A 22,465-nucleotide genomic window follows, 5' to 3' on the forward strand; every position below is an offset into this window, starting at 1 on the left:
AAGACCCGGTATAGGTGGAGGGGCTTTTAAATCTTTTTTCTCCTCAACACATCGAGCTAAGAGCTGGGCCGTGACTTCCATACCAAGGCTTCGCAGGTGCCCGGGCGCTGATGGGAGCTCATCATAGCCGCTCTCAGCGGGCAATAGCCGCTCGGGTCGTTTGGGCCCGGCCCATGACGCGCCCTCCTCCGCCCGTGCCCTTTAAGGGGCAGGCGGGGCCGCGGTTCGGTGGGTTGGGGTTGTGCAGTGGAGGTTGGCCGTTCTGTAGCAGCCCTCGTCCGTCCCGCCGGGGGCAGCGCGACCCACGCCGCATGGAGATCTCCCTCAAGTGCCTGCCCGGTGGGCGGGCGCCCAGCTGCGGGTGAGCGGGGTCAGCGCGGCCCCGGGGCGGGGGGCGAGGGCGCGGGGCGATAGCGGGCTGTGCCGTGCCGTACTGTATTGCACTGTACCGCACCGTACCGCGTGCTGCCCTCGGCTGCTTGTCCTGCTGGGGGTTTCCGCAGCTGTTCCGCGGAGGGAGCTGAGGGCAGCGCCGATGGTTCTCAGCTGTGCGCTGGGTGAAGCTGTGCAGAAGTGAAAGTTTGCTGCTCGTCAAGCTGCTAGGGTAGATGCAGGGGCTTGAAAGTCGGCTTTGAAAAATCCCACCGTATTTTTATGGTATGTATGTGAATCTCTAAGAAAATAGCCCTTGTCAGGAGGCTTGTCGTTTGAGTTAAGGGCTGATCCTTCAGGTATGCCTTGACTGGAGGTCTAGGGGAGGATTTTTCTGTCTTGGAGAAGTTTTGTCACGCTTTCATGCTTTAAATTTAAATCAGACCCAGCTTAAGCCTGCATCCTATTTCCTTCCCACCTGCTCCTGTTGCTTCTAGCCTGGGCTGGGTCTTGCTCACTCATCGTCATGCGTGCGTAGCAGTGCTGCTTCTGTCTGTTGAAGAGAATCTGGCACAGGGCAGCAGTTGTGGGGTGTCAGGGCTGGGTTACAATGCAAATGTGCCTTGCTCCCTAGAGAGTACTCCCAGCTATAATTATGATGTGTTTTTCTGTCAGATGGTCTTTTTTCTTATAAGTTTCTCTCTTACACTGGGCTAGCTTTAGTAATGTTTGTTTTTTTCCTAAAAGGCTAAGTAGAGCTGTACTCCTCAAGTTTTCTTTTTAAAAGCCTTCCTGTGTTTTCCCTGCCTCAAAATCAAAGGCAGCCCACCTCCTGTCATCTTTGTGAATGATTGATTAAAGTGTAATAAAGATAACATTTGAAATCTGAGTGTTAAAATTAATTTTCACTTCCTCCTGTGGGGGAACAGCACTGTGATGCCTTGGCTGTCTTCAGCTCATTCTCTTGCTGGGATGCTGCTGGTCCTAGCAAACCACATGTGCTTCATAGCTTGTAGTTCAGGCAGTAATACTAAGGTAGGTGAGAATAAAGAAGTAAAAATGCGTTTGAAAACTTGGAATGAGTTGTCGTTTGTTTGTTTGTTTTAATTTTTATTTTGAGCTGGAGAGAAAGTGGTTACTTCTATGAAGCTCAGATCACAGGGAGTAGTTTGGAGGATGGCTAATGTGGCTGATAACTAGCATGCACGGCTGCTTCTGATGCACTTGTTCTGCTTTAACTTCTCTCTCCCTACAACCAATAACTGTTTGGTTCTGACCTTTGTGTGGGGTGACGAAGTTCTGACAACTGCAGCCCTTGAAAAGGGGGTTGGAAATATGGGAGAGAAGGAAAGTTTCCAATGTGGCATTTGGTTGGGAAGGAGAAATATCTGGTGATTCTAGGCTTCTACAACAGCCTTCTGTGCTTGTTCCTCTAATGTATGTGTGTATATATGACATGCGTAAGTATTTAAATAAATAAATATCTGTGACTTTAACCCTTAAAATGGTGTGTTCATAACACCAGTGTGCTGTGCTCAGCTTTTCTCAGCACTTGTTTCTGGTGGTGAAATGTGAGTTGTTCAGGGAGGTGCTAACAGCAGCCTCTGCTTATCCCAAAGCTTCAGCCTTAAAAAGCAGATAACAACTGTACCAAGTCTACTCTTAAGTGTTCTGTCTAATGACTGCTTCCTGGGAAATAGCTGTTGCTACCGTTGAATTATTTTAATGATGTGATTGAAGGGAAATGCTTCTTAACTTCTGCTGTTTTAAGACAAAATACTGAAAACTTCACAGACCTTCAATGTATGTGAGTGTCTAAGGTGAAACTGCAACATGAAGAAAACATTTGCTGAAGCATTCTGCTGATTTCTAATTAACATATTGTTTATATGGCAGAAATATGATGGCTCAGTCAGATTTAGATCTAAAAGAGACGGCTCTAAAAGAGGATTTGAAGTTTTACTTCATGAACCCCTGTGACAAATACAGAGCAAGACACCAGATACCATGGAAGCTGGCTTTGCAGATTTTGAAGATAGTTATGGTGACCTCTCAGGTAATCTTTACCTTGTTGTTACTCTTAGAAAGCATAGTGATGTCATGCAGGAGAAGCAGGTCTGTGGTCCTGCACTCTGCCATCCCCAGATATTCCTTACTGCCTTAGGCTTGCTGCTCCTGTCCTGAAAGAAAAAAAGTGCTGTGAAAGGCATGTATGGAAGGGGAAAGATAACATAACCTAAATTACAAATGCCTGCTGAAGGTTTTGGGGCAGTGTTTGACCAGCTAATTAGCAGTTTCTAAGGTAATGGTTTAAAACAAATGACTCATCCTTTCCGCGAAATCCAGCACGACCTTACCAAGTGCTTGCTGCTGCAGTACTGCTGCATGTTCTGCTTCCTATTTCATTCATATATAATTGTTTCTCTGGGCCATTTCAAAAGGGATGGTTTTCATAATGCAGCCAGGAACATCAAGTATAAGTGTTCAATGTGAAAATGCTACAGTCTGCCTGATGATGGCTGGGCAGTTGAAATCAGACATGTCTCTTGCTTCTGTGTTTCAAACAGTCCATGGACAGTGTAAGTAGAGGCAAAGGAGAGCAGGTATTTGAACAACACTGCTATCATGGTGTGGTTGGTTATCTTGCAGTCCACTGAGAAATGCTGACTAGAGAGTGAGGGAAGCAAAACAGGACAGGTGTGTGAGTAGAAAAATCTATCAGTAGTTTTTTTTCCGGACCTTTGAAATGTAGGACACTGACGCCTGACACTTTGCAAGTATAAGTAAATATACAACTCCTTAAAACTCACTGAGCTAGAGAATTTCAGGCTGGTATTTGGCTTACGTGATAGGACAAAGCCCTACCATGCTTATGTGACCCTGCCTTCTGCTGAGTTCTTCCACCCTCGAGATCCCTGCTAGAAAGATTGGATGAAGTCTCTGGCCTCGTTGCTGTGGACCTGGTGTCCCAGTACAGCTTGGGCTGCAGGTTGGAATGGGCTACAGTGGTTGATCCTTTTAGATATGACCAGATGAAAAATGAAATTTGTTCCAGTTGAAAAATGAGGCATTATAGCTTCACAAGACCCTTCAGAGTCAGTAAAACTGTCCTAGCCTTCAGGCTGAGTCCTGGGGAATGCACTGAAGGTGCTGTCCCAGCCACTCATGGCCCTCTATGAGTAGAACAGTGCTCTGTTACTTCTGTTCCAGTGTGGAGAATGAGCTTTGCTTAAAGCTGTGCTGAAATTCCCTGGGGAGTCCCCTGAGCAAACCCTGCTGTGTATGCTTGTTTTCTGTGTTGCGGTTGGAAGACCCCTGATCCTTTTCCAGTTATCCTAAGTAGAGTGCAGCAGACTCATTTGTAGCACTCAGATAATAATTTTACAATCATGAAGATGCAACTAATTTAGAAATTGGCTAAAAGTGTGAAGATTCAGTACTTAATCTAAAGGTAATGTATACCAGGCACTGCTGGCATCCCCTTTTCTTTGTCCTGGTCATGGCTTTGCTATGCAACTAAAAGGCCTTGGTCTAAACAGTACTGCTGCATGTATCCCTGTAGCCTGTCCCCAGTCTAAGCAATTACTGCCTAAGACAACAGTTGAAGAATCCCAGTGAAGGGTGTTTGATTTCCATTACCTTCAGTGCAGAAATCTGAATGTTAGTGGAGCCTGCTTGCTTGCTTTGGGGGAATTCTGAGTTCATGGTTCCCTTGCTTGCAGTTTCTCTTTCTACTTCTCTGCTTCTTGGAAACTCCATACAGTAATGTGTCAGTTTCACTTTAAGCTGGGATGATAATTAGCTTTTTGGAGCCTGGGATATCCTCCAGATATTATATTCATGAAGAAAATCTTGTTTCTAGATTGATTTTTAACTTCTAGGCTGTTTATTTTCCATGGTGGATGGAAATGGGGCATCCATACAGTTAGTCAATGCAAATCCTGAGGAGTAACTGCTGTCTGCTGCTACTTCTTGTTACACCTTTCTTAAGCAGTGCCAGGCTCAGGGACTGATGCTTTTTATTGCTCTGGGGTTCTGTAACACTTTTCCCTAGCTGTATACTCTGCTCAGGAACTGCTGCTGTCCTGGGGCAAAGCAGGACATTTCTGGGCCAGGAGGCTGCTTTTCTGCCCTCTGCATCATCCACAAAAACTGTGGCAGATCCCAGATAGAGCTGCTGGTAATGGATGCATAAAACAAAGCAGTGACCAGTACTCTGTTTAGTTGCTGCACTCAAAATTTTGGAATCAGTAGATCTTACTGATTTCTGTTTTTCATGCTCAGCATATGGTAACCTTGACTCTATTAGCCTTGTGGCCTTAATTGGTATTGTAAATAGGTAGATTCTCTGTTCCTGTTGTAGCAGGATTTCAGTAACACACACTCTTCTATTTTGTATTTATTACACTTTATTAAGTGTAATAATATTTTACTTTAAGTGTAATATTTTACTTTAAGTGTAATATTAATACTTTATTAATATTACACATATTATTTATTAAACTTTCAAATGGCTCCCAAAATGTTGCTGCTTCAACAGCATTCAAAACTTCAATTTGTATTTATCTTGTCAGCTTGTCTTCTTTGGTTTGAGTAACCAGTTGGTGGTTTCGTTCAAAGAGGAGAACACTGTTGCTTTTAAACACCTGTTCCTGAAAGGCTATTCTGGTGTTGATGAGGATGACTACAGCTGCAGCATATATACCCAACAGGATGCTTATGACAGCATATTTTATGTTATTGATCAGGTAAGTGTATTTGTTTATAATGAAGAGTATTAAAGCTGACTGATTTTATAATACTAGTAGATTTTTACTACGCTTCTATTTTTCAGTTTCCATTTGAATTTCAACTTTGATATTTTGGTGAGTCCCCTTAGGTGGGTGTCACAAAGCTTGTGTGTAGATGTCTGCATTCTTGTCTCCTGAAGATGAGTCCAAGACAAACCTTTATTCATTTAGTGCTGAAATCCAGGAAGCTTGAAAATCAGTCATCTTCCATGAACTGCAGCTTTTGTTTAGGTCTTAGTTGAAGAGCTAGGGGCCTGGGTATACCTATGCATGGTATTCAAAAAATTTTCTGCTTACAGCTACACTGAATCACAGCCTTGTAGCAGTGCCAGAGGCCTCAAACTGAGGAATATGGCACTTTCAGGAATGTAGGGGGACTGGTTAAGGATAGTAATTTGACGAGCAGCTACTTTACAATTGTGGGAGGAAGGTGAATAAATCTAGGATGAAAATTCAGTGAATATTTTTATATTTGAGTTCATCCAAGAGTCATGAAAGAGGTTGTCTGTGTGTAAAATGAGACCAGACTCCTGCATTTGGGATGGTCGTGGGCCCAGACTCAGTTCAAATGGCATGAACATTAAGTAGCTTTAAACCACTTCACCCTTCCCCTGCCTTGGGCCCAGCAGCACATAGGGATGCTGTGTGTGAAGGCTGTGCCTCCTTGTTAAATGCCCTCTTGTGGGGACTCGCTGCTTCTTGGATATCTGTAGGCTACAGCAGAACCATCAACAGATGCGAAGTACTTCTGCTGGGCAAGGATTAAACTCTGTCTCCTGGTATGTTAAAGTGAGTGTTGCAGTAGTTTTCTCAATCCTCCTTTGAATTCTCAATGTTGCTTCTATTTCTACAATACTGTTTTTACTTCCTTGCTTGCTTTCTCTTGCTTTCCTTCTTTTGTAGGCACTAAAGCTGAGATGAAGTCCAGATAGAAGACAAAAGAGAAAGAATAGCTTTATGTCCTCAAGGATGAGTCAGTGTATGATACAGGCATCAGGAAAGGTCTCTTCATAATATGTCTATGTTGTATAAATGCAGATGAGTTGTTTAAGGAGCTTAAAAAAATGTGTGATCTGGGTTATTTAGTGGCCTGTGCTGTTTCCAAAGCTTATTATCCTGTGCAAGTCTTTAAAAACTGACTTCAGGTGAACCTTGAATGGGGAAGGGCAAATAGAAGGATGTGGTATTATAGAAGATTATAATAACATGCAGCTATTTACAACTGAAGCTGTAAAATCTTAGTGAATGTTAAGCTTATATGTGTATTAGTGGGATATTTTCACACTTGGTTGGGATAAGAAAAATACAACAGGCATCTGCTCTTGGAAGAGTGCACAGCTTTCCGTACTCCTGTGTTTGGCCCAGTTTGGAAGCTTCTGCAATGAAGAAGCCAGTGGAGTGGCTGTGCACACCCAGCTGCACAGTGGGTCTGGAGGAGCAGGGTACTCTGCTCGTTGCTCTGTCTTGGCTGTTTTGAAATGTAACAGTGGAAATTTTTACTTATACTGTTCTATGGCGCTTATTGAAAGGTGTGTGTGTGCAACTCAGAGCCAGGTGTTTCCCTGTCAGAGAAACAGGGTCTGAGAACATATGTGAACAGAGTCACAGCTGCTAGATTCAATGACTTGGAGATGCCCTGAGAAGAATGTGAAGCAGTGGTTAATGGCTGTTTCCGTTTGCTGGACCTGCCTTAATCAGACTTGGCTTCCCCAGTTTGAGTTACGGTCATATTCTGACTGGGTACAGAGGGTGGCTTTTCCTCCTGGCTGTTCAAACATATTGGGGATTGGAAGCAGCAATGCAAAGCAGAGCTCTGTATGAGGACAGTCCTTGGACACGCCATGTGCAGTTCTTAGTGACCACTGAGTGGTATTATGTGATGGGCCAGTGGGGAAAAATGCCCATAGGAAGGAGGAGAAAGTGCATCAGCAAGCGATGCGTATTAAAAAAAAAATTGGTGTTTAAGGAGGGAAAAAATATAATTTGTATCAAAACCAGCCGAACAAAATCCTTAAGAGAAGGGAAGCCTTGTCTGACTTCCCGTGTTTATTTATCCTGAGCCTCCTGGGAAGCTAAATGTGTCTTTCAGAGCTAACTGGTGCTGTGTGCTGCCCTAAGCAAAAGTGCTTGGTGAGGTAATTATTAAAACCTAATGAATTACTAGCTGTTTATGCCTCCTTCCTTAAAGGGCCCCTGGTCTAACTGGCTACTCTTGCATGCTGCCAGCTGGTGCTGAGATGGGCTGGCGCATGGGCCTGTCCTTGAGCTGCTCTGAGCTAGGTTTCCACAATGGTTATTGTTGTTTTTCAGTGGATCTGTGCATGGAGAATGCTTGACTTGACACTGCTTTATTTACTTGCATTTCTAGCCCTTGTTTTTAAGCTCATGCTAAGAAACTAGCACAGTAATGCCTTCCAGGTGGCTTGAGCTGTATTTAGAATAAGGGAGAAAGAAAGTACCTTCTTCACAGACATGCTCTGAGTTGCCTCTGTGCTTGTGTGAAGTGGGCAAGTTAAATTGTTTTTGGAGGCTGCCCAAGCTCTGTGCATGCTCCATGCTTTCAAGATGTACAGTGAAGGCTTTGCTTTTCTGTAGTCACACAGGGCATAGCTTTGATTTTGCTCTTAGAGTGGATTTTATGGACTAAAATGAAAACTGAATTGGGTTGTATGTACTTCTAATCCCAGCCTCTTCAGAGAGGCAGTCATAATTCAGGTACATCAATTTTTCTGCCTACTAGATGGTTGCTTTAGTGAAGAGATTACAGTAGAAAAAGAGTGGAGCTCTGCAGATTGCTTACTGGTTATTTAGGTCTTAACACTGAATCATAAATAGGTCATGTGAGTCTTAAAATTTCTTAGTGTTGTACTTTTAACTGGCTGTCTCACTGGCATTTGAGTTGAAGATAGAAAAATAATTTAATTTATACAGTACCGGATTTCTTAAAATGTGTTGAATTTTGAACTAAAGGTCTTGAAGTTCCAAGCGATGTGGAAATGAATACCCTCATGAGCTTAATTTGTAAGATATCCCTGGTGTCTGTGTGGTTAGTTGCAGGACTGCACTGAAGTCCCTACCAGACATGTTAATAAAACTTGGCTGGTAAATGGCCAGCAGACAAGGGGTAGTCTTTTTTTTTTTTGTAGGCATTCTGGTGGGTACGGGGCACCCAGCCACTGTGTAACCAGCATGCCAAGTATTACTTGTTAGTGGCCAGCGGTCTTAACTTTCCAAAATCTATTCTTTCACACAAGTCTTCTAGTTGAGTGTCTCTTATCAAGTTATGTTGATACAAGTAACTGCAAGTTATTGTCTCTTGCAAAAGGGCAAGCATATCTGTTAACTTCTGGTACTGTGTTGCTTTTAAACTAGTACAGACAATTAAAGAACATATCCCTGGGGACGCTTGGCTACGAACATGATGGATCAGGCTTAAAAATTTGTAAACAACAGTACAGGAAAGGTGGGATGCTTCCTTCCAATGACAAGCCAAACATAGATGTTTCTACAGAAACAGGTATGATACCGTTGTACTAAAAAGTGTCTTATTGTGAAGTATTTAAATTTTAATACTATTATAATAGCCTTTATTTTTTTCTCATGAAAATGACAGGAAAATTAATGTTTTTTCTTCCTTCCTTCTTACTTTCTAGGAGGCTGTTCAGCTGTCATCATTAGGTTGTGGGTTTTTTCCCCTGGTTTTGGGGTGTTGTTTGTTCTGTTTTTTAAATTTCCATCCCATTTGAAATGTTCCAATATAGATCTGTGTTCACAGGTAAGGCTGTAACTTCAGTGGGTTGGTTGTACCACCACATGGCACAGGGACTTCGTTAAAGCTTCTCTTCAGCTGCTGTGTGGTCCACTGAGCTGGGGCTCTGTTTGAGTACTTGTTTGATTAGGACTTGTGATTGAAACTGATTGTCTCGGTTCTATGCTTCTTTCTAGGTGAAATTTTTAACATTATTTAACATCGCAGGTTTTCTTTTTTTCTTCCCCCCCCCCCCCCCACAGACTGTATTATCTTAAAGCCCCAGGAGCTAGCCAGTAAGAACACTGAAGTGAACTTGAACTCTTCATTCTTCAACCTTGAATTTTACAGGTAAACTAGTTTGGAGGGGAAGATGGGGGGAGAATGTTTTGAGGATTTTTTTTCTTCACTTTTAAGTAAACTGGATGGGTTTGGATTTTTTTTATTTCATTTTTTTGCAGTTTCTATCCTTTGTGCATTTGTATTTATACACTTCTTAAAAACATTTAGGCTTATACAGGTTAAAATCTCCTTCAAGCTGAAAGGTGTTGCCCTACAAACAATCCATGCCCGTGAATTGCCTGACTGCTATGCATTTCAAAATACTGTGAGTATGGAGTATGATACTTCCAACACTGTATATATAATCAGAGTTTAGGGGCCCACAAGCATCATCCTTATGTCTAGACTGCAAGGGAAAAGTAGTTGAGCATGTCCTGGTCCTTACTTTCCTCTTCTAACCTAAGGCTATTCAAGATGTGTCCATGGGCCAATGTCATTTCCAGCTGGTAATTTCACAGCCTGAGAAGAGGATATGTAGTTGTTAGCGTTCTAAAGGTTAAATCTGATATTTGACTTCTTGAAACACTGCTTTTGTCCTTTTTGAGTACATATTCTCAAATGTCTACGCTGTTTACAGTGACAGCTTTCTTAAAACCTACCTGACTAACAAGTACTGGTGTATGTTATGTCAAAACACTTAGCAAGACTTGTTTTATAAAGTAAATTTTGCTAGTCTTCTTTCTGATATACTTCTATGTTTCCAGATTACTTTCAACAATAGAGCTCACAGTGGAAAAATCAAAATCTATTTTAATAGTGATACTGATATTCAAGAATGCAAAGACTGGCACATACTTGGTTCTGGTAGGTATGGTGCACACTTATTTGTGATGGCAGTGTTACCCATCTTTTCCCAACACTTTCCCTGCTCTGAAAGAGTCAGTATAACAAGACTGTCTCTGTACTGTTCATCCTGCCCACTCACTGCCCCGACATCAAAAAGCCTTGCCTAATATACAACTCATTACCTTTTTGTAATTATGTTTTGGGAAATCATTCTTTTCTGTAAGGGTATTGAGCTAACAGTCATCTCTGCATAGTGGTGTGGTGTGTGTCAGCATTAGACTCCATCTGGAAGGAGGATTTTAATTGTTCTGTTGCTCTGAGATTATTTGAATAGTTCACTTAAATGTACTAACAATGGTAAATTCCCAACTGAAGCCTCATAGTTTTCAAAGGTATCTCTCTTTGAGTAATTGAAGCATGCTACTTTTACTTTTTTTCTGCTCTGTTGTGGTTAAATTTAATGATATATATTAGCAAGGATGATATCTACATTTCTATTGTGAAGGCTTTATCTGATGGCTGAGACTTGGGTATTAAAGCCTGCTTCACAGGAATAGTCGCTGTATTGTACTTTATGCAGCTACTTCTGTAAACTTGCTGTAAAGGGCTGTGGCAGAGTGATAATTTTATTATGTCCTACATAGGATCTCAGTGAATGGCAATGTCAAATAGCTCGCTTTTTGCTTGGTGAAAGCCAACATTTCTCTGATAATAGCATGTTGAACTGATATTAGAGTGGTATCTGGTATGTTCTGAGTAACCACCAAATGTTCTGGTGTGCATCTATGTACAGCAATTTCTTGGCAGCTCTCTTTCAGCTAGTTGTCTAGAGTAGTTTATTTACATGGAATAACCAACTGAAGGACCATCCAAAATTCGGTAGTAAAATCGAGCTAAAACACTATGTACAATGATGAAGAGCAGTTCTTTTAACTATATCTTGTCTAGTTCAACATCTGTGTTGTGAAACTGTTAGGAAAAACTGAGAGTGAAACTAAGGAAAACATGTGTCTGGGGTTCTAAACCTGTGCATAGAAAGAACACAGTGCAGAAAGTCAAACAAGTTTGTGGCTGTAGGGAATGAGAAATGAGGTGGGATTTTTTTTTTTGTTTTGTTTGATTGGCTTTTAAGGATGTTGAGATGTGTTTACCCTATGTAAATACTTGGCACAAAGATGGACAGATGACCTTAACGGGGGAAAAAAAAGGATGTCTGCATTAATATAATTTTATTATACTTTATTAATTTTGAAAAATTCAAACATGCTTTTCATTCTTGTGACCCAGGTAATTGTGCTCCAGACATATTGGCTCAGGAAGGAATATCTTTAAATCTCATTACTTCATGGGATGAGAGTGTTTAAATGCAAAATAGGTGATGTTTTGTAACAATATGTGCTTAAAGAGATGTGACAAAACAAAATCTATTTTATTTCCTTGACTTTTCACAGTTCTCCAGAAAAACAGCTTGTATATCCTAGTTTTTGATGGATTTGTCATCTTAAATTGCTTAGCATCTCTCATCCTCTGCTCACGGTCCGTTGTTCTTGCCTTGAGACTACGACAAGTAAGTGTAGTGCTCATAATACCAATGTTCCTTTTTTTTCTATCATGTTTGCTAGTTTTGTGTAGTAATGTTTTGATCTATCAACTAGCTCATCTGTTGCAAAACCTTGCACTTACTGCATCTCTGCCTCTAGAAGGGATGTGGAAGTGTCTATGATGAACAGTTAAAGGCAGAAAGGGGTTTTACTTCAGACTGTGTAGTACTATAATATGAACTATTACTATTACTGCCTCTCTTGAGGGCATTTATTCTTGAGCAAAAAGAACAAGTGAGAGCAGACAGTGTGATGCAGGATGTGACGTTGTTGGCTCTATTGGAAGTGAGAATAGCCTTACACCTCTATTTGAACTACAGCTAATTCTTATTTTACTCCTCTTGGGGGTTGATAGAAACTGCTTGTGCAGGAGGTTGAAAAGAGGTTAACAAGCCATGGCTAAGTTAGTAAGGATGAGTTACAAAGTCAGCTGTTCTGTGGAAAATTGGTTTTCATTGGTCTAAACCAGTTTTAATGTTTTTTTCCTCCCTTCTTCATTTCTGTTGCTATTGCTGATGATTTTTCTTTACACTGTTATTCTAGCAAATACTGTGGGCAAAAAGTGGGAATGTGAATATTGAGTATTGCTACAGTATTGAGGCATCTATACATATTTTTCTTGCAAGGAGACCTGTAACTGAACACATAAATGCTTCTCAACAGAGATTTGTTAACTTCTTCTTGGAGAAATACAACCGTTGTGTCAGTTACACTGATCGCATGGAGTTCATAAATGGCTGGTATGTCCTGGTAATTATCAGCGACGTGATGACGATCACTGGATCAATCTTAAAAATGGAGATAAAAGCCAAGGTGAGAGGTGCTTTAGGTAAAGTACTAGACTCATTAGAATCAAGTGTAATGTGTTTTTAACTTGGCAACAAATGAAAGTGAGCTGCAGCAGTCACTTGTCATCTTGTTTACTTTTTGTTAGCTCTTATTTGTCTTGCGTCATTGATAGCTGTACTGGAATACAGGCAGCCATCTGGGGCTTTGTGTGTTTATCACTTGAGACTTTTTTTTTGTAGCATCAAATTCTTGGGCTTATGCTTTTTTCTGAACACCTCTTTTATGGGTGATGATGGGATTCTTCCGTCCATCAAAAAGGATATGTGAGCATTAACCATAAAATGAATGCTGTGTTATGCTATTCTGACTAATAACTAGTTTCAGTTCCCTGTCTACAAAGTCTTTTAGCAAAACCATGTAAGCTATCTAAACCTCTTATTTCCACAGTGCTAAATCCCCTAATTCCTGGTTTAGAACTTGTGTGTAGGCATTTCCTAACTAATAGCCTTGCATTATCTTATTCCTCTAAGAGTCATAGAGTGGCTTAGGTTGGAGGGGACCTTTAAAGATCATTTTGTTCCCACCTTCTGCCATGGGCAAAGTTACCACCCACTAGATCAGGCTGCCCAGGGCCCCACCCAAACTGGTGTTGAATGCCTCCAGGGATGGGGCCAAATAGAAGCAGTTGTGCGTATTGCACAGGGAAGTCGGGAGTCATCCCCTCAGATACAGCAGGTCTGTTTCCTGAGACTACAAACATGGCTATTGTAGCCTGTAGTCTTGAACTGCCCAAACTACAGGCATAGCCACTGTCAGCTGCTAGTCCTTGACCTCCAGATCTGAGCTTGCTGATACTGATGTGTTTTGTCTGGCGAATAGCTTCTAGCTTTATTGGAAAAACTGTGTCAACAATTCACATGTTTACAAAACTTTGTATCCTGGAAAAATGGGGTAGTGTGCTGTTGCTGCTTCATGTGTACTAATGCTCAAAGGGCAAATGCTTAGAGTGGCTTTCAGAGGAAGCACATACCAATGTCTGGCTTTGTGGTGAGGTGGGGGATGAGGATGGGAAATCTTGAACTTGATGAATATTGTGCACTTATTGTCACCAGTTCTAGCCTTCTGCTAAGACCAAGTGCAACTAGAATGGGTTATAAACATTGCTGGTAGTGAAAATGTTCTAGTTTGAAACAGCTGGCAACCTTTTCAAATCTGTTAATGCATGCAGCACAGATGGGGCTTGTAGTCCTGAGGTTCACTTCTCATTTAAATGATGGCTCACATATTATGAAATAGAGAATGAAAACTTGTTGGCCTAACAATGGTGCACATTAACCTTTTTTAAAAATGAAATTTTTGAGATATTCAGTCCAATTTTAGAACTATACAGTAACCAAAGTAAGGGCTCTAGTTCTTCTGGGCTTCATGTGAAACTTCAAGAATGTTGGTGTAGTTGTGCTTCCACGTACTGCACTAGTGTACTTGGGTGATCTCCCTAAAAAAAAAAAAGTGCAACTTGTTCTGGTCTGATTTTAGTGATGTGGCAACATCCATTCAATACTGGTTTGCCCTGCTTTATTTGTCTGACCTGGTGAAACTTCATCAAGTTAACATACCTTTTACTTTGTAACTTGACCATCTGCTCTCTTTGGATCCCTCAGAATCTCACAAGTTATGATGTCTGCAGCATTTTACTTGGAACATCAACTTTATTTGTCTGGGTTGGAGTCATCAGATACCTGGGATATTTTCAAACTTACAATGTAAGGATGAAATAAAATATTCAACAGTTAAAATTTATATCTGTCGCTCTTACTCAAGTCTCTTTCACGTGTAACTTTTTTCTCCTTCTCCTTTCTTCCACCCTAACTTGTAGGTGCTCATTTTAACTATGCAAGCATCATTACCCAAAGTGCTAAGGTTTTGTTGTTGTGCTGGGATGATTTATCTTGGCTATACTTTCTGTGGTTGGATTGTATTGGGACCATATCATGAGAAGGTATGTCAGCAGTATTATTTCTTCCCTGGTCTAACTGTGTATATGTCTGTGTATTGCTCCTAGTTAGAAATTTAAGACCTGTTTCGTGTGTGTGTGTGTGTGTGTGTGTTGTTGTTAGAAGCTCAAACATGAAATAACATTGCTGTGTTTCTCCTCCCATGTGCACCTTCTGTCACCTGCTTCTTCTAAGAAAGTAACTGTACTCTAAACTGTACTGACCTGTAATCTCCAAAGCAAGGCTGTTTGCGATGGTGCCTGGATGTGCTATCCAGGCAGGGTCTGGCTCGGGCTGAAGGTGCATCTCTCTGTTCTCTTTCGCCCTCTTCTGGTAATTCCAGTGCATTTGGGATGAAGTTCACTACTACCATTTCTGGGAATCTCACTGACTTTTTCTATTATTTTTTTTTCCTGAGCAATGTAACTACAGCCACTAAATCTTGACTTAAAAGGAGGAATGACTTCTTTTTCTGTGTTTACTTTGCTTCCTATGAGGGTATGTTTTGTTTGATACTAAGTTTAAGCAAGCAATGTTTGCCTAGGGCATTCCTCTTGTCAGAAACCTGAGTACAGTAGCAAAGCTTTGTATATTTCACAATACATGCAAAAACAATTGTAAATTTGGGGTTCTTATCATGGTTGATGCTCAATGTGACTCTTTGGGGGGAGGGGGGGGGACCAAAAAGAAGGGCAGATTGCTAATGTGATCAATTGTAACTATCCCTTAATGAGTAACAAATGTGTGACTTATTCTTGTTCTTGTGGGTTTTTTTCTGATTACAGTGTGGTGAAGATGCACGCTGCAGCGCTTGCTTCAGCTTCTTGTACCCCCAGAGTTTGAATTTCTCAAATTTGGTGCAATTTTCTCTTTTGAGAAACATTTAGTCTGCATGTATTTCAACTTGATAGCAGTGCCTTTCTCTGATATGCTATGTGCTGTAGAATTATTTGTAATGATAGAGAGACATAGCACACATGCTATTCTTTCTACTTCCCTGTAACCTCTGCAGCAAATACACTGGTTACCTGAGTAAAAAGAAGCATAGTTAATAATATATCTGTGGAAAGTTAACTCTTCCACAGGTTCTTGTAGAGAGAAGCAACTGTAGCCCTGCAGGATTTTGGGTGTTGTTTATGAATGCTTCTGCATAGCTCCACTGGAAGGCAGTGTGGTGCTGCGCAGAGTCTGGTTGGGGGCAGGCAGTGTGCTTGCTGTGCAAACTGTCCTTTCTGACCTGAGCATGTATGGAGGAGAGAAGATCTATATATGTTCTCAGATTCTGAAAACCTTCGTTCAAAAATACAAGTATGGCAGAGTTTTCTTTCTAGTAACTCCCTTCTGTTACTGAAGTCAAGGGGAGAGAGCAAAAATCCTGCTTGCACTGTAGCGACGATTTGGAGGGCTTGCAGCTGAACTCAGCTTAGCAGGCTTCTCTCTGGCATCAGAACTCAGCAGTTGCTCAAGAATTACATGTGCCATGCCCCTTGTCTTCCTAGATACAAATGTGCTGCTGGGTCTTGCAGTACATTTAAAAATAAAGAATTTAAGAAAAAGAAAAATGAGCAATAGTAAGACCAGACCTGTTGTTCTTGTACAATAGTATGTATTCCTTTTAAGTGTATGCATCTTGACATCTTGATTTCAATATAGGACTGCAACTGAAGTGACTGTAGTCATGTCACTTCATCAGTTATGGCAATGTTTTAACATTGTGCATTAACTCATGTTGGCTCACGAAGTATTGCTAACAGACTTGGTTATTTGCAGAGGCAGAGAGGAAGTGTACTTACCTGGTTGTTGTGCAGAAGCTAAATGACATTTTAGCTTCAGAACTTGGGGAAAAGGAATATCTCAGATATTTGAGATAATATCCTTGAAATGAAAGCATAATTCTATCCAGACAGTTCCTCAGTTGCTGTAACTTTTAGCTACAGCTCAGAGGGCTTTTTGAATGACAGATGATGTTATTGCAAAATCTAAATAACTGATCATTACAGAGAAAAATTACTGGCTGCTGTACCTGTTGAGCATTGCAGGGTATTTCTTGAGAATAAATCTTATATTTCTGGTGTTGGTGTAAAGTGCTCAGAATTGTGTAGCAATATAATCATGATTATTCCTGACATGTATGGTTCAGTCTGAATGTGCAGAAAAGAAACAAAGTATGACAGTGTTGGAATGTTTCAACTGGCTTTTTTTTTTCCTGCTTAAAAAAAACAAAAACAAAAACTTTTGTAATAGCACTTTCATCTTCCCTTTAATCTGGATGAGTGATTGTTGAATTCTAATATGAGATTGTATTCGTTATCTTCTAGTTTGAAGACCTGAACACAGTAGCTGAGTGTTTGTTTTCTTTGGTCAATGGTGATGATATGTTTGCAACGTTTGCACAAATCCAGCAGAAAAGCATGTTGGTGTGGACGTTCAGTCGGTTATATCTGTATTCCTTCATTATTCTGTTTATATACATGATCCTCAGCCTTTTTATTGCTCTGATCACCGATGCCTATGACACCATAAAGGTAAAACATCAGTATTCTATTGCATTTCTAACCAGCTTCATATTCATTCTTGTTCATCACCCAGCCCCATAATATTCAGCATTAATTATGATGACTTGTTAGCAAATTAAAACTGTATAGCTTAGCCTGGGATGATGATTGGGTAATCATCCAAGTGACTAACCAATAACTGGCTTGGGAAATCTGTAAAAACACTGTAATGTGTGCTTTTGTTTTGTACTTTCTGCTGCTGAAATTGGCTTAAAAAAGATGATAGCTAATGGAAACATAACTGGAAGGTATTTGAAAGATGAGTAGAAAGAATCAGATTGTAAGGATGGTTACACAGAACTGGATATGTCTTGTTTGGAGTCAGTGTTTCTTCTCATGGCACCAGAAGGGTTTGAGAAGGGTTTACTGGTGTCTGCGAGAAAAGCTACTTAGCAGGAATGTGGTTAGTTCCAAACAGGTAGCTCTAAACTTGTATAAGTATACAGACAGGGTTATGTGCTGCTGGGGAATGTGGTCTTTTGTTTGTTTTGTTTTCGTTTTAAACAGAAACAACCCCTAACCAAGAGCACTACTTCTGCAAGGTAAACTTGTGTAATCTATCTTGGGCTAAAAGTGAAAGGGAGTTTTCATTTCCTTTTGTTCTTGTTTTCTGCTGCTGACTCCCCGTCCTGCTCCCAGTAGCTGCAGTAACCAAGCGGAAGGCAAATGTGAAAAGTACTACACAGGTCTTAAGTTAGGTAAAGAAGCCAGCAGAATAATGCCAGGTCTGAAATGAACCGCAGTTTAAAGAATGAGCAAGAACTCCATTTTCTAAGCATCTCCAAATACAACTTAACTGTCTGTGCTTCTGAGTTTATTGGATGCTCTGAACTGCAAAATTATTCCTTACTGTTGCTCTTTCCCCTGAGCACATAATGCGTATCAATAGGGAAACATTTCAATATGCTGAACCAATGTTTTGCAGAGCGTTTCCTATGCATAGTGATGCTAAACATTCACAGTGGGGCCTCTGGAATTCAGAACTGCAGTTTCTAGTGAAAATGAACCCAGTGAGCACAGTAGCTAATGGGAGCAAGAGACAATCAATGCAAGTACGCCTAAAGATTGCTTGCTTGGTCTCACAGACAGTAAACAAACGTAAAAGAGATTCTGAGCAATATGAATTCTACATCACTTTTAGTTGACTCTGTTCTCGCTACATATATGGTGTTTATGGATAGAATTGCATTTTTTTTTTTTTTAATTCTTACAGCATATTAAACTAATGAGCCAAATAGCTTCTGGTTTTTGTACTCTAAAAGAGACTTTAGAACATCTAATGCCTGATAACTTCTCATGTGTTGTAAGTAACATGCTTTATTTTTCAGAAATACCAACAAAGTGGGTTTCTAGCAACAGATCTACATGAATTTCTAAAAGACTGTGGCAATGTTTCTTACAGAAAAGAACAAACTTCCATGCCTTTTATCTGCTGCTGTAGAAGGTCAGTTGGGTGTTTTTGATATGTGTTATCCGTGCAAGTACACTGGTTAGTTTCTCACTGCAAAGTCCTTTTAAACAAATGTTGGAGCACTTGGAATTCTACCCATGCAATACGTGGACTCACTTATTCCTCTTGTGTTCTACCTGGTGTTAGATCTTTCAAATGCTAATGGTGAAAGGGAGATTATTGAGTTTAAACACATTTGATGTGTTCTGTTCATACATAAATCACTGTGAAGAAACCAGTGGATGTTGATCACAGGAAGCAGAGCATGATGTGGAGTTGCCAAGAAGACAGGAGCAAATTAAGTCTTTGCAGCTTAGGGTTTTGTAAGTCTTCTGTTTCTAAATAGTTTTTCCACCAGGCTGGAGGAAGTAGCAGACAGCAAGAGTATGTGATTCAGCAAGGGACCTGTACTTATTTCCAAAGCTCTGTTATGTTTGTAAGGCAAACATAATCTGTCAAAATGTTGGAAACACTGAACTAAAGCCTTTAGAGATCTTAGTGAGGCTCCTTGGTGGGATACAAATGTCTCCTCTGAAATCCATCGGGTTTGGAAATCTATTCTTTAATTTATTTTCTGAGGAAATCTAATACACCTCTGAGTGCCTGATTACTTGTGCACAATGGCTGTGGGCACAGTCCACCTGGCAGGAAAGCTAAGGCTATAGGAGAAGGAATAGTGCAGAATGTGAAAGCTTTTTGAGTACTATCTACTGTAACAAATCCTTCTGCTTGCATACTGAAGCTTTTGTGAAGTACAGCTTCATACTTTTGATGTACTCTGGCAGAATGCTAGCAAGGTATGGCTTCAAATTTCACATCCAATTTGCTGTGCAAGATTATTATCTACTTGAGCATAATAAATGTGCTTTACTGCAATATGCTGCAGAGTGTGGTAAGGGCAGAAGTTTAGTAGCTGGAATGCAAGTAGCTTTGTAACAATTTTCTGTTTGATTGTCAACATACTGTGCGTGTGTTGAGAGCTGTATCCTGAAAATAGGAGAGCACAGGGCGGAATGTGCAAAACTCTTCTTGACTTTTGCATGGGTAAATGATTTCTATTCTTTACTGAGCGAATTTTTGTTTTGCAGACAACAAAGTGATGACAACTTAATACTTATCAATTGATGATTATTGAAATTCACCACTAATATGTGCAAAGAAAGCATAGTTATATGGAGAAAAATAATTCTCCGAATTGCAATGGAGCCCATTATCTGGACCTGCCTCAATGTGAACAGGCTGATCTTAACTAATTGACGTGCTGGGGGAAGAAAAGCCAGTAATGTGACACCAGCTGACTGACCAGGATGAGAGCCCAGAAGCTTTATTTGGAGGAGAGCTGTCAAGAACTGTATTTGTGCCCCGAGTTCTGTCACAGTAAAGAAGACCAATCCACAGAGAAGTGTCTATGGCTGTTTGCTAAACACCTCTAAGAGAAAAGAAAGTGGTGCAGATCCAGCAGTTCTTCATGAAGAATATATGAATGACATTTAAAAGTAATTCCATAGTAAAAAAAAAAACCAAACAAAAACCCCACATGTTAAAAGGGGACTATTGGCAACTACAACTATTGGCAAAAAAGAAGGATTCACTTCTCTTTAAATGATACATTCAACATTGAGACTGTAATTAGCACAATTCATTACCCTGAAATCAGCTCTATAGTTTTACACGAGTTTCACAGAAGTGCAAAGTAATTGCTGTTTTGTTGTTCTCCCTTTTGTAAATGTTTTAATATATCACTTATAGATCACAATCTTTTCTTAACAGTTTTTACTGAAAAGAAATTTGTTGGTTTTGTTGTTGTGAGGCTTCTTTATTGTGCTATTTTGCCTGCAGTATTTGATGTACAGTGTGCCTAAATTAAACTTACTGCTTTAATTATAGGTAATTTTTTTTTTTGCGTGGTTAAAAACTTCCATAATAGGCATAATTTAAAGAATGATGAAAAGATTATTTATTTTTCACAAGCAAACTGAAATACCATTCTACTTGCTTGAGTAGGACTTGTGGCAGCGTGGTTTAGAGTAAAAAGGAAATGACGCTGGCAAAACTTCTACAAAATCCTTACCTTCCTGACAGCTGTTGCTTACAGAAGATTCATCCTCAAAATGCTGCCTATTGCTGTCTGGCAGGAAGAAGTCTTCGAGAGGACTTGCTGGGAGCTTGCTGTGCAATAAGATAATGGTTAGAAACTAACTAGAATTTGGTAAATTCATGTTCTGTTGTTTACAGGCAGTAAAATTAACTAAAACACAATGGTTGAAAAGGAAATACTTGCTAATGGTGTTGTCCAAAGCTTCTGCTTTTGTTGACAGCACTACTGGTTTACCTGCAGTAGGTAAGGCCCTAGACATAAAAGTCTGACTTGCTGCCTTTGAACAAAGCTATGAGAAGTTCAGAAATGTTTCACTTGATACAGTTAGGCACCCTGGATGGGACACAGACCCACAATTGCTGGCTTAGGAGGCAAATGCACTCTATTCAGTAGTGCTCCTGTGAAGCCTATAATGGACATATGATGGAAGATTCCAACCCAGCTGCAGCCTTCTTAGCTGTAATCACCTCTGAGCTCTAGAGATGTGATCTTTGATTGTACTGTAGACTGGCCAGCACTTGATACAAAAGGTAGGAGAGAAAATTTGCGCAGCTCTAAGGCAGGATAGCATGTTGTAAAAGTCTGAAAACAATTGAGGTTCTAGAATGTGCAAGCCCTTGGATGCTTTTCTTAGGCCAGATAGTGTTTTAGTAATCTGGGGAGAAAGGTTAGAGGCCTGGTGCATATTTGAACAGATCACTAATGTATTTTAGAAATCAATTTGTCTTCACCTCCTAGCTGGCTGGCTTTTTTTTTTTTTTTTTTCCCCTTGCTTTTCTCTTGAAAGAAAGCTAAGAGCCAGTTATTGGAGCTCCTCACTGGCTCTCTGTTCTGTGAGGGTTGACCTTAACAGGGAATCTGGCATGTATTGGTTCCTAATTCTGTGCATTAACATGGGCCTGAATCCCGCAGCTGACTGATGGGTGGTGTCACCCGGCTGTTAAGGAGTAATGCGATGTAATGGAAGCAGGACCTCAGCATAGGTTTTTTCAAAGAGCCCTGAGAGCAGGCTCTTAGCTGCGTTGTATGTGATGAGCTTCTCGTTCCCAGGAAGCAAGTCTTAAAAGGAGAAAGCAGAAGGGAAGGAGTGAACAGACAGACCTGGAAGCAAAGGGCAGGAGGGAGCAGAAGACAGCTTCTGGAGCCATCTCGAGGTGAGCGTTCAGTAAGGGAGGAACAGTGTGGGATATGATTTCAGGCTCTTACACTGGGCTCTTCCCCTTATGAACAAAATAGGAAAACCTGCTGCGGCAGAGGTGGTGTGGCACAATGTGTGTCATGTTAATGTGTGGGACTCCACCTATTTCTAGTGCTGTAACACTTAGACATCCCGGTAGCAAGTACAGCATGAGAAATCAGACTTCATTCTGTGACTTTCTTTTGTCAGTGCTCCAGCAGCCACATGCACAGCCCTGTGCACCTGGGCCATGTGCCTGCATTTGGTGAATCACACAGGTGGGCAGCACTGGAACAGACCCAGTGCTCAGACCTGTGGCACCTACACTGGCACTTAGTTTGTCCTTCATGGTAAAGCTGTGGGCCAGCTCCTGGATTCCAGGATGATGCGAGCCTTATGCTTTCTGCATCACCTTGTTGGGTATGGGATTGTTCTATTCATTTGTTCTTCTATAGCTGATATAAACCCATCTACGTCTGATGCTGGAGGGAAGCAGGCTGTACGCCATTGGTGCTGTCCCCAGCTGCTCGTGGAAGTCAGTGCTGCTTCGTTTGGGTTTTGCCGCTGTGGCTCCCAAAGAGTGAGAGCTCTCTCAGCCCCCGGTGGGCTCCGGGTATGTCGCGGGGCTTCGGCGGGTGGTGGGAGGCTTCCCCTCGGCTCCTCTCTGAGAACGCGCAGCCATAAAGCGTTCCACGCAGGGGTGCTCCGTACGAGCGCGGTCTGGGCCGGGCCAGAGCCAGGCGGCGCAGGACGGGTTAAGGCG

The 22,465-nt window shown here is 41.1% G+C and overlaps 1 protein-coding gene across 3 annotated transcripts; it reads left to right on the top strand.

The window, feature by feature from the left end:
- The first annotated feature begins 202 nt into the window (after positions 1 to 202).
- On the top strand, positions 203 to 22,462 carry MCOLN2 (mucolipin TRP cation channel 2). Of its 3 annotated transcripts, none has more exons than XR_016469269.1 (16): positions 203 to 361; positions 2,269 to 2,428; positions 4,947 to 5,120; positions 8,535 to 8,679; positions 9,174 to 9,261; positions 9,421 to 9,517; positions 9,957 to 10,056; positions 11,490 to 11,605; positions 12,303 to 12,452; positions 14,090 to 14,191; positions 14,305 to 14,427; positions 16,741 to 16,947; positions 18,306 to 18,421; positions 19,516 to 20,614; positions 21,576 to 21,679; positions 22,158 to 22,462. XR_016469269.1 is itself a non-coding variant. In XM_031600037.2 (14 exons), the coding sequence occupies exons 1-14, from the start codon at positions 312 to 314 to the stop codon at positions 19,550 to 19,552; spliced, it is 1,665 nt and encodes a 554-aa protein (XP_031455897.2). In that variant the 5' UTR covers positions 203 to 311; the 3' UTR covers positions 19,553 to 21,221. The 3 variants fall into 3 exon arrangements, 1 of the variants encoding a protein (XP_031455897.2); XR_016469270.1 differs by lacking the exon at positions 203 to 361 and adding an exon at positions 374 to 657; XM_031600037.2 differs by lacking the exons at positions 21,576 to 21,679; positions 22,158 to 22,462 and having other exon boundaries at positions 19,516 to 21,221.
- Positions 22,463 to 22,465: the final 3 nt, after the last annotated feature.

This window comes from Phasianus colchicus, chromosome 9, assembly GCF_987193195.1.
Source record: "Phasianus colchicus chromosome 9, bPhaCol1.hap1.1, whole genome shotgun sequence".
Taxonomy (NCBI): domain Eukaryota; kingdom Metazoa; phylum Chordata; class Aves; order Galliformes; family Phasianidae; genus Phasianus; species Phasianus colchicus.